Below are 12,139 nucleotides of genomic sequence, written 5' to 3'. Positions count from 1 at the left end.
TTTCTTGTCGACCTTTTGTCTAACATTAGGGGAATTAGTGTACTCCACCTAGACTCCTATCTCGGTAAACGCTGACTGGCGGTGTGTTTATGCGTCACGTAAGATGAGGTTTACTTTGACTACCTAGCGCCCTAGTGGTACGTCCCCCTGCTTCAGTCCAATCCTCCTGTTCCGCCTGAGCCGCCATTTTGGTGTCCTGCGACTGTGTTTTCCGCCTGCGCACCGGGAAAGGAGGACAACATGCCGGCGGGACCCGTACAATTGCTAGCGCCTCAGGCGCCCGATGGAGGGCAGGTAGGTAATATTTGTAGGTGCCCCGCGTTGTTTATAGAGAACACTGCCCGGGTCACAGGTGCCATGAAAAGTGCCCACGCGTCCATGGCTGGCCTCCATGTGTGCGCCTGTGCCCTGTAATGGCAGTTATTCGCTCTAGGTTTTTATGTGTGAATACAGATAAGGGAAACTGTTATTTAAGGGGCATAACCAGCATGCCCACCGCCATGTCATCAGTGGGACTGTGGTGAGAATGGGGAGTGATCAGTACTTCCCATAGAAGTGAATAGAGAGACCTATACACAGTGTGGTGGCCACTTAACCAGTATGGTCAGGAAACCCGCTGGCGGGATAGTTTTAATATATGCAAATGAGCCTCTAAGAGCAATGGGGGCGTTGACATTACACCTAGAGGTTCTGCTGCGTCCTCTGCACTTTGATTGACAGGGTCGAGTGTGATCATATTTAGGCTACTTTCACACTGCCGTTTCTGGGTCCGCCTGTGAGATCCGTTCCAAGGCTCTCACAAGCGGCCCAAAACGGATCAGTTCAGCCCCAATGCATTCTGAATGGATAAGGATCCGTCCCCCCATTGACTTTCAATGTAAGTCAAGACGTTTTGACTTAGACTTTTTTTGAAAGAATAATGCAAACGGATCCATTATTAACGGATACAAGCGTTTGCATTATTCGTGCTGATCCGTCTGTGCAGATACAAGACGGATCCGCACAAAATGCGAGTGTGAAAGTAGCCTAACAGTGCTTGGCCCTGTGAATCAAAGTGCGGTCAGAGCAGAGCCTCTAGGTGTAATGGGAACGCCTCCATTGCTCTTAGAGGCTCATTTGCAGATATTAAACATCATTGTTCACAGCAATGCGGTACATAGGACCAACTAGGGTGGCCAGATGTCCGGTTTTCAGGCTCCCTGTCCGGCTTTCTGGGGTGGCCACCCTAGGACCAACACAGATGTCTTCAGCTGCCAAGCGCACATGTAACGGGTCAGCCATTGTCATAGGTACAAATCTGCTTTCTTGATTAGCAGTGAGGGGCTCGCCACAGATGACCCCTGTAATATACATGCTGTAGATATGGCTTCAGCAGAGGAAGGATTTGGCCTGCTGGGGAAAGTAGTGTTAGGGAATGTTCCTGTGATGGCTAACCTCCGGCACTCCAGCTGTGGTAAAACTACAACTCCCAAGATGTACACGTGCCTGTCTGTTTTCAGAACTCCATAAAAAAGAGTGGAGCATGCTGGGAGTGGTAGCTGCACCACAGCTGGAGTGCCGGAGGTTAGCCATCACTGCATACTGATCCTCAGGTTCCTGCCACGTATTTTGATGGATGGATTCTGAATTAGAAAGATCTGCCGGTGACTTTGGCCCCATGCATTAGGGTGGAGGTGCCCATGGCTTAGTACTCCCCCATTGTGTTGAATGGGGCTCTCTATAAAGTGCTGAGGACATTTCTGTCCCCCCATATGCCTGGACCCCTCACACTGAATCTACTTACCTGGCTCCCCGCGCGCTGCTGCTTCTCCCTGTGCACGGATGAAAGCATTGTGGGTTCGTCTTCGTCCCAACCAGCCATTGGTTGCCCCCCCCAACACCGGATGTTTTCATCTGTGCACGGGGAGAAGCGGCAGCAGCGGTGCGGGGAGCCAGGTATGTAGATTCAGTGTGAGGGGTCCAGGCATATGGGGGGACATTTTTTAGTCTCGGATAACCCCTTTAATTACAAGTGAGATCAAATAGAAGAAATGTCCTCAGCACTTTATAGAGAGCCCCATTCAACACAATGGGGGAGTACTAAGCCATGGGCACCTCCCCCCTAATGCATGGGGCCAAAGTCACCGGCAGATCTTTTTAATTCAAAAATGTAAACTTGAACCCCATTCACTTACAGCATTTAAAAAAAAACAACACACCTGTAGATTAGAGCCCCGCAGCATACCTCATCTGTATTACAACCCGATCCACATCTAAGCATGCTGCAAATCCCTTTCAATGTATAGTGTGAAATCCTGCATAATCCTCAGTGATCTGTACACTGTACTGTGAGTCTGGAGGAGTACACTTGGAGTGGATAATACACCATAGAAATATTTCCTTGGTCCTTATAGTAGAAGAGTCTCCTGAGAATAGTCCAGGTTATTCTGCTCCCAGTGATCAGCCGTAATCCTTGAGGGAACCTGGTAGTGTCTCTATTCCCTGGATGGAAGAAAGAATTGTATGATGTGTGAATGGGGCCTTACAGAGACGAATGAGTTTTCCGCGCAGGTGCGATGGGTGACATGAAGGCATAGCACCCGCACTGAATCCTGACCCATTCATTTCAATGGGTCTGTGTACATGGTTTATTTCACGCATCAGTTCTGTGTTGCGTGAAAAACGCAGCATGTTCTTTATCCTGCGTTTTTCACGCAGCCCTGGCCCCATAGAAGTGAATAGGGCTTCAGTGAAAAACGCAGAGCTTCCGGAAGCAAGTGCGGATGCGGTGCGTTTTTTACTGATGGTTGCTAGGAGTTGTTGTTTGTAAACCTTCAGGTTTTTTATCACGCGCGAGAAAAAACGCATAAAAACGCATTGCACCCACGCGGAAAAAACTGAACACAATCGCAGACAAAACTGACTGAACTTGCTTGCAAAATGGTGCGAGTTTCACTAAACGCACCCTGAACGCATCCGTTGCCAATCCGTATCGTTCTAAGGCCTTGTTTACATTTCCATGTCATTGTCACGTCCATGAAAAAAAAAGCATACGTGTTCGACCTGTGAAGGATCCTTGGTAGGTCCGTGTGTCATCTGTAATTCACTGATGTTGTTCAGCTGAAAATTGTATTCCAAAGAATCTCCTATTAGTCTTTAGTGAAAAACGGTCACAACACGGATGTGTGACCCATAGACTTGAATTGGCGTGCTTTGTCTGCATCACGGATTAAAGTAGTGCATACCCAATCGATACTTTTGTCCCGGTATCGATAACTTTTATCAATACTAGGCTGTGATACTGCACAGCCCAGTATCAGAGAACATGGATCGCGCTGCTCTCAGCGCAGCCATGTTCCCTCAGCAGCACGGGGAGAAGGAAGCAGTCTCTCCCTCCCCCTGTGCTGCTGCTGCCTCCACTGGGAAGGAAGAGGAGGGCGCACTGCGCCACCAATTATAACCAACTTTTAATACATTACAAATACAGGCGGCAGAAGTAAAAAATCATTGCAGCGCCGCGGGAGAAGGACTTCATGCGCGAAACCGTACACCGCGCGTGCGCACTTAGGGGTAGGTAAATGTTCCATCAGATATCCCTACCCCTGAGTGCGCACAAATCATCAGGAGCAGTTCATCCTTACCGCAGAGCTGAGTGCTGGATATTGGGCTCACCACATAAGCGGTGTCCCCCAATATCCAGCACTCAGCTCTATGTGGAGACATCGATATTCTGCACTCAGCTCTGCGGTAAGGATGAACTGCTCCTGATGATTTGTGCGTACTCAGGGGTAGGGATATCTGATGGAACATTTACCTACCCCTAAGTGCGCACGCGCGGTGTACGGTTTCGCGCACGTGCATGAAGTCCTTCTCCCGCGGCGCTGCAATGATTTTTTGCTAATCAGGGCTCCAGATGGCGACCAAAATGGTCGCCAATGCGACTTAAAATTTGCAGATGGCGACAAGACTTTTTAGTCTTGTTGCTATTTGCGACTACCGCCACGCTCCTGCGCAGCCTAAGTTCTCTTCAGTAGCACAGTGGAGAAGGAAGGAGTCCCTCCCTCTCCACTGTGACGCGGCCGCCACTACCACCAATAGGGCGATAGCAGGGGAGGAGCTGTCGCCACTGCGCCACCAATGAATGTAAAACATAAGTATAGGCAGCGGTATCACAGACCCGGCACCCGGCCTCAATAACAGGGCATGCTATACGCGGCAATTAACCCCTCAGGTGCCACATCTGAGGGGTTAATTGCCGCGGATCGCATGCCCTGTTATTGAGGCTGGGTCTGTGATACCGCTGCAGACAATTGTATAAAGGAGTTAAAGAGGACCTTTCATAGGTCCAAAGAATACGAACTTAGTAGCAGGCTGCATAGAGCGGCGCCCAGGGATCTAAGTGCACTTACTATTATTTCTGGGCGCCGCTCTGTTCACCCGCTGTGGCCCCCGGTATTTTCAACATTCAGAGCAAGGAGGAGGAGACGCCAGTGTCTCTCCTTCTCCCTGACAGCAGCGCTGTCCAATCAGAGCTCAGAGCAAGGGAGGTTTTTTTTCTCCCTGGCTTTGAGTTCTGCGCTGTGATTGGACAGCGCTGCTGTCATGGAGACGGAGAGACACTGGCGTCTCCTCCTCCTTGCTCTGAATGTTGAAAATACCGGGGGCCACAGCGGGTGAACAGAGCGGCGCCCAGTAATAATAGTGAGTGCACTTAGATCCCTGGGCGCCGCTCTATGCAGCCTGCTACTAAGTTCATATTCTTTGGACCTATGAAAGGTCCTCTTTAATTACATTCATTGGTAGTGCAGTGCGCCTCGCACCCCCCCCCCCCCCCCCCCATTATCACATGCCACAAGTCCATCCCCCCGTCCCCCGTCCCCCATTGTTATATGGTGGCCACAGGGTCCCATCCCCTCCAGTGGTGGCAGTGGCAGATTACACTGCTGGGGCTCAGATCGTTACCATGGCAGCCAGGACGCTACTAAAGCCCTGGCTGCCATGTTCAGCTCCCTGCTGCTGTGTGTACTATGCACAGGGCAGCAGGGAGATGTGTGAGATCCTATTCACCCTGATAGAGCTCTATCAGGGTGAATAGCACAAGGGATGAAAAGATCCAGGTTCTAGTCCCTAAGGGAAGAAATGGTTATTAAATAAAAAGTTTAAAAAAACACCAAAATACTAAAAGTTTAAATGGCCCCCTTCCCAGTTTTACATAAAAAATTTACAAACAATAAAGAATAAACATATTACATATCGCCACGTCCCAAAAAGTGTGAGCTATTAAAATATAAAAAAATATTTCCGCTCGGTGAAGGCCGTAACAGAAAAAAAAAACTTTAAACCACGCAATTCGTCATTTTTAGTCACCTTGTCCCCCAGAAGATGTCCCTGGATGTGAGAGGCATGTGGTGCTGTTTTCTCCTATATGTAGTGCTGGCTCACTACTGTGACCTGCGTCTCATCTTCTCAAAGTCCTATTTTTTTATTATATGCATTTTAAAATTGGCGACTAAAAAATGTAATTTGGCTCCTAAATTTTTTAGTTTAGGGGCCAATGGCTCCTGGTCTTTTTTTTTTTTTGTCTGGAGCACTGCTAATCCAGTGGATGTGCGCTTGCGCAGCGCCACACACACCCTCAGCAGCACCTGAGGAATTAATTGCTGCGGATCGCAGCGCCCTGTCAGAGGTCGGGTGTTGGCAATGTGTTGAATGCCGTGAAAGAGAAAATAAAAACCGCGCGATTCAAAATTTTTTATTTATTTTTTGTCACCTCCCCCCCCCCCCCCCCCCCCCCCAAAAAATAGGATCGGACTGTTTGATTATGGGCCGGATGTTCCATAACATGTAGAATGCGCGCTGCTTTTTTTGGTGTTTTTATTTATTTTTTGCGTGGTATCGAATGGTATTCAGTATCGCAATACTTTTTTATGGTATCTAAACCGAATCCAAATTTTGGTATCGAAACAACCCTAGTCCCCATGATTTTATTTTTTATTTTTTTACTGACCCACACGGTAAAAAAAATACTGAAATGTGAACAGACGCATTTAAATCAATATGTACATGTGCTGTCCGTGGAAAATGCGAACAGCATTCATGGGAAAAGCAGCTGTAATTGCTCTATGGCGCCTCTACAAAGGAGATAACGCGGAGGTAATTTTGTAGCAGAAACAGCACTCGCATAAGCACCGCCACTCCTTCAAACAGCTGATCAGCGGTGGTGCCGGCAGTCAGAAGAAGTTGGGGTGTCCCAGCAGAGTCTGATATTGGAAGCATTGACTGGATAAGGCCCCTTTCCTGACACCACATCCTGACACTGACTTCCTCTGATAGGACAGGAAAAACACAGAGAGGTTTAAATCCCATCCCTTCCCCTCCATCACCAGTGTTTTTCCTGTCCTACCAGGATAGGACGCAGGAGAGGTGCATGGAGACTCTTTGGGGCCCACCTGTGAAACGCAGGCCGAGGTCGGATCCACCGTGCGGCTCTCCCTCCTCTTCTGGTGGCCTGTGCACGGGCGCAGACTGTTGCTGTCCCATGCGAAGATCCCCCTGCGGCGGTCCAGGCGGATTTCATGCGGTGGGGAAGGAAGATGGCGGCCAGAGCGACACTAATGTGTCGGGGTCGCATAGCATTATAATGATTTATGATGCTATGTAACCGTTAGAGGTCTGGAATGTATTGGATAACATGGACATAATGATGTCAGGGTTATCCAATATAAAGAGGAAGAGCAGAGATATACATTACAAGTTACACTTTTCCTATAAAACGATATATCAGTCTGCTCAGCTCCTCCTGCTCTATAACCTGCGGCCTGCAGATTACACTGTTCTCTTTAATCCTGTTTTTACTTGGATCCTTCCTATATTATCTGTTTCTAGACCAGTATGTAATTGTGGTATAAAAGTTTTTTTTGTTTTTTTTTCCCCCTCTAGCAGCAGATGGAGGAGGAGAAGAAAGAAGATGTTATTCCATCTAAGCCCATCGTGGGAATCATCTACCCTCCTCCAGAGGTCCGCAATATTGTTGACAAGACGGCAAGCTTTGTGGCGAGGTGATTGTATGACCGTTATGACTACATCCCCTGCTCTTTTACAGTATAGCTCCTTCGTGTAGGAAGTCAACTGGATGGTAAAAAGTAATCTGGTCTTTCTCTTCATCCAGAAATGGCCCAGAGTTTGAAGCCAGAATTCGCCAGAATGAAATTAACAATCCCAAATTTAATTTCTTAAACCCAAACGATCCTTACCATGCTTACTACCGTCACAAAGTCAATGAGTTCAAAGAGGGGAAAGCACAGGAACCGTCTGCAGCCATTCCTAAGGTCATGCAGCAGCAACAGTCTGTACAGCAGCTTCCTCAAAAGGTAAGTCCATGCTCTTGAACCTTAGCTAGAAGCATTAGGTTGGTATATAGCACAGATGCTTTGCTAAATGTAGTTGACAAATGTAAAATATTAATTTGAATGGATAGTCCAATCAAATACATTAATATTTAGATGGGGGGATCCTACATTTCAGTACTCCCCACCTTAGTGGAGTGTGAAGGCCCCTGTTGATGTAGGCGACTCTTCATTATAGTTAATGAAAAGGGGCCCTTAAAGATCAATTAAAACTTTATCCTGTTGGGCAAAAGCAAAGAGAATTCTCTAATTTTAAAAAATGTTTGAAATGAAGCAGAACTCAAGCTCTAAATCTAATATATTCAGTTTTTGACCAATTTCTTGTCAGGTCCAGGCTCAGGTCGTTCAAGAGACCATCATTCCAAAGGAACCTCCTCCAGAGTATGAGTTTGTGGCAGATCCGCCTTCTATATCTGCCTTTGACCTTGATGTGGTGAAACTAACAGCTCAATTCGTTGCACGTAACGGTCGCCAATTCCTCACACAACTTATGCAAAAGGAACAGAGAAATTACCAGTTTGACTTCCTTCGGCCTCAGCACAGTCTCTTCAATTACTTCACCAAGCTTGTGGAGCAGTACACCAAGGTATTAGCTCAAACAGTTCATTGTTTTAAAGGGGTTACCCCACTAAAAATATTATACATTTTTCAAACCAGCAACTGGACCTGATTACTTTTGTGATCAAATATTTAGTATAGACACTGAGTTATTCAGTAAATGTATCTACAGCAGAAAGGACGTGCTTCCTCAGCTGTGATAGGGAGAAGCTGCAGCAGATGGGATATGCCCCCTGAGCTGGCAACTTTAAAGGGCTTCTGTCACCCCCAAAACACATTTTTCATTTTTGGGCTTGATAAAATCCTTATTGAACGACTATTCCCTATATAGGGCTCTTACCTTGGTCTGTGGCTTTGTTTCATTAAAAATCGATCTTTTAAAATATGCAAATGACTTCACTACCAGCAAGTAGGGCGTCTACTTGCTGGTAGCCGCCGCATCCTCCTTTTAAAAAAACCGCCCCCTACTCCTCTTGATTGACAGGGCCAGCGAGCGCTCTCCTCCTCCGGCTAGCCCTGTCAGCATTTCAAATCCTGCGCCTGTCTTCATTCGGCGCAGGTGCTCTGAGAGAAGGACGCTCGCCGCCTCAGCACTCCCTCAGTGCGCCTGCGCCGATGACGTCTTCTCTTTCGGTGACGTCATCGGCGCAGGCGCACTGAGGGAGTGCTGAGGAGGCGAGCGTCCTTCTCTCAGAGCGCCTGCGCCAAATGAAGACAGGCGCGGGATTTGAAATGCTGACAGGGCCAGCCGGAGGAGGAGAGCGCTCGCTGGCCCTGTCAATCAACAGGAGAAGGGGGTGGTTTTTTAAAAGGAGGATGCGGCGGCTACCAGCAAGTAGACGCCCTACTTGCTGGTAGTGAAGTAATTTGCATATTTTAAAAGATCGTTTTTTTTGTTTTTTTTTTATGAAACAAAGCCACAGACCAAGGTAAGAGCCCTATATAGGGAATAGTCGTTCACTAAGGATTTTAACAAGCCCAAAAATGAAAAATGTGTTTTGGGGGTGACAGAAGCCCTTTAACCTCTTAAGGACATAGGGCGTACAGGTACGCCCTTGTGCCCTGGTACTTAAGGACACAGGGCGTACATGTACGCCCTGTGTATTTTCGATCACTGCCGTGCGGCTGGCAGTGATCGGAACCCGGTGCCTGCTCAAATCATCGAGCAGGCACCTAGGCTAAATGCGCGGGGGGGTCCCGTGACCCCCCCATGTCGGCGATCGCGGCAAACCGCAGGTCAATTCAGACCTGCGGTTTGCTGCGATTTCTGAAGTTTCTGGTCCCCGCAGTCCCTGACCGCAGGGATCAGAAACTTTATATGCCATAAAAAAAGTTTTATTTACCCCCCCCCTGCACCCCCGAATGATTTTTATGGTGGCGGGAGGTGCAGGGGGAGGGTTGCGGGCGGTGCGGGAGGCGGGCGGTGCGGCAGGCGGGATCGCGATCCCCCGCCCGCCTCCCCTTGTATAATCGTTGGTGTCTAGTGGGGATACCAGGGTGCCAGCACATTGCTGGCACCCTGGTATAAACGGCTGACATCTGCGATGCGATGTCAGCCGTTTAACCCTTTCCATACAGCGGTCCGTACGGACCGCTGTATGGAAAAGGTTAACAGCGCAGGGAGCTCCCTCCCTCTCCCATCGGGGGGCTGCTGTGCCTTTGCAGCCCCCCGATGGGGAGGGAGAGAGCCCCCAGAGAGCCCCCCGAGAGATCCCCTCCTTACCCTTCCCCGTCTGCGAAGTTCTGAGCAGTACTGAGCAGACGGGGAAGGTTCCCATGGCAACAGGACGCCTCTCAGGCGTCCTGCTGTCCATGGTGCTGAACAGATCTGTGCTGAATGGCATAGATCTGTTCAGTGTAAGTAAAATACAGTACAGAACAATATATATTGTACTGTACTGTATTATTCAGACATCAGACCCACTGGATCTTCAAGAACCAAGTGGGTCTGGGTCAAAAAAAAGTGAATAAAAGTGAAAAAAAAGTAAAAATCAAAAAACACATTTATCACTGATAAAAAATGAAAAAAATAAAATTCCCTACACATGTTTGGTATCGCCGCGTCCGTAACGACCTGATCTATAAAACGGTCATGTTACTTTACCCGAACGGTGAACACCATAAAAATAAAAAATAAAAAACTATGATGAAATTGAAATTTTGCCCACCTTACTTCCCAAAAAAGGTAATAAAAGTGATCAAAAAAGTCGCATGTACGCCAAAATTGTAACAATCAAACCGTCATCTCATCCCGCAAAAATCATACCCTACCCAAGATAATCGCCCAAAAACTGAAAAAACTATGGCTCTTAGACTATGGAAACACTAAAACATGATTTTTTTTGTTTCAAAAATGAAATCATTGTGTAAAACTTACATAAATAAAAAAAAAGTATACATATTAGGTATCGCCGCGTCCGTATCGCCCGGCTCTATAAAAATATCACATGATCTAACCCCTCAGATGACCACCGTAAAAAAATAAAAATAAAAACGGTGTAAAAAAAGCCATTTTTTGTCATCTTACGTCACAAAAAGTGTAATAGCAAGCAATCAAAAAGTCATATGCACCCCAAAATAGATGCCAATCAAACCGTCATCTCATCCCGCAAAAAATGAGACCCTACTTAAGATAATCGCCCAAAAACTGAAAAAACTATGGCTCTTAGACTATGGAGACACTAAAACATTTTTTTGGTTTTAAAAATGAAATCATTGTGTAAAACGTACATAAATAAAAAAAATTGTATACATATTAGGTATCTCCGCGTCCGTGACAACCTGCTCTATAAAATTACCACATGATCTAACCTGTCAGATGAATGTTGTAAATAACAAAAAAAAAACGGTGCCAAAAAAGCTATTTCTTGTTACCTTGCCGCACAAAAAGTGTAATATAGAGCAACCAAAAATCATATGTACCCTAAACTAGTACCAACAAAACTGCCACCCTATCCCGTAGTTTCTAAAATGGGGTCACTTTTTTGGAGTTTCTACTCTAGGGGTGCATCAGGGGGGCTTCAAATGGGACATGGTGTCAAAAAAACCAGTCCAGCAAAATATGCCTTCCAAAAACCATATGGTGTTCCTTTCCTTCTGCGCCCTGCCATGTGCCCGTACAGCTGTTTACGACCACATATGGGGTGTTTCTGTAAACTACAGAATTAGGGCCATAAATAATGAGTTTTGTTTGGCTGTTAACCCTTGCTTTGTAACTGGGAAAAAAATATTAAAATGGAAAATCTGCCAAAAAAGTGAAATTTTGAAATTGTATCTCTATTTTCCATTAAATCTTGTGCAACACCTAAAGGGTTAACAAAGTTTGTAAAATCAGTTTTGAATACCTTGAGGGGTGTAGTTTCTTAGATGGGGTCACTTTTATGGAGTTTATAATCTAGGGGTGCATCAGGGGGGCTTCAAATGGGACATGGTGCCAAAAAAACAGTCCAGCAAAATCAGCCCTCCAAAAACCAAACGGCGCACCTTTCACTCTACGCCCCGCTGTGTGCCCGTACAGTAGTTTACGGCCACATATGGGGTGTTTCTGTAAATGGCAGAGTCAGGGCAATAAAGATACAGTCTTGTTTGGCTGTTAACCCTTGGTTTGTTAGTGGAAAAAATGGGTTAAAATGAAAAATTAGACAAAAAAATGAAATTCTCAAATTTCCTCCCTATTTGCCAATAACTCTTGTGCAACACCTAAAGGGTTAACAACGTATGCAAAATCAGTTTTGAATACCTTGAGGGGTGTAGTTTCTTAGATGGGGTCATTTTTGGGTGGTTTCTATAATGTAAGCCTCGCAAAGTGACTTGAGACCTGAACTGGTCCCTAGAAATTGAGTTTTTGTAAATTTCGGAAAAATTTCAAGATTTGCTTCTAAACTTCTAAGCCTTATAACATCCCCAAAAAATAAAATATCATTCCCAAAACAATTCAAACATGAAGTAGACATATGGGGAATGTAAAGTCATCACAATTTTTGGGGGTATTACTATGTATTACAGAAGTAGAGAAACTGAAACTTTGAAATTTGCTAATTTTTTTCAAATTTTTGTTAAATTAGGTATTTTTTGGTGCAAAAAAAATTTTTTTTTTGACTCCATTTTACCAGTGTCATGAAGTACAATATGTGACGAAAAAACAATCTCAGAACGGCCTGGATAAGTCAAACCGTTTTAAAGTTATCAGCACTTAA

At 46.0% G+C, this 12,139-nt stretch overlaps 1 protein-coding gene across 2 annotated transcripts in view; it reads left to right on the top strand.

Annotated features, from left to right (window-relative positions):
- The first annotated feature begins 117 nt into the window (after window positions 1-117).
- SF3A1 (splicing factor 3a subunit 1) overlaps window positions 118-12,139 on the top strand; it is a 40,157-nt gene continuing 28,135 nt past the window's right edge. Inside the window, exons 1-4 of one of the 2 annotated variants that reach the window (XM_040416704.1) lie at window positions 118-294; window positions 6,922-7,037; window positions 7,148-7,349; window positions 7,714-7,971. In XM_040416704.1, coding sequence (XP_040272638.1) covers window positions 241-294; window positions 6,922-7,037; window positions 7,148-7,349; window positions 7,714-7,971 — 630 coding nt within the window. In that variant the 5' untranslated portion in view covers window positions 118-240. Of the gene's footprint in view, window positions 295-6,918; window positions 7,038-7,147; window positions 7,350-7,713; window positions 7,972-12,139 lie in introns of both variants that reach the window. The other variant, XM_040416703.1, reaches the window with a different exon arrangement.

The sequence above is a fragment of the Bufo bufo genome, chromosome 2 (assembly GCF_905171765.1).
Source record: "Bufo bufo chromosome 2, aBufBuf1.1, whole genome shotgun sequence".
Taxonomy (NCBI): Eukaryota; Metazoa; Chordata; class Amphibia; order Anura; family Bufonidae; genus Bufo; species Bufo bufo.
The sequence above is the reverse complement of the archived record's forward strand: the minus strand, read 5'-3'. Positions and strand labels throughout refer to the sequence as shown.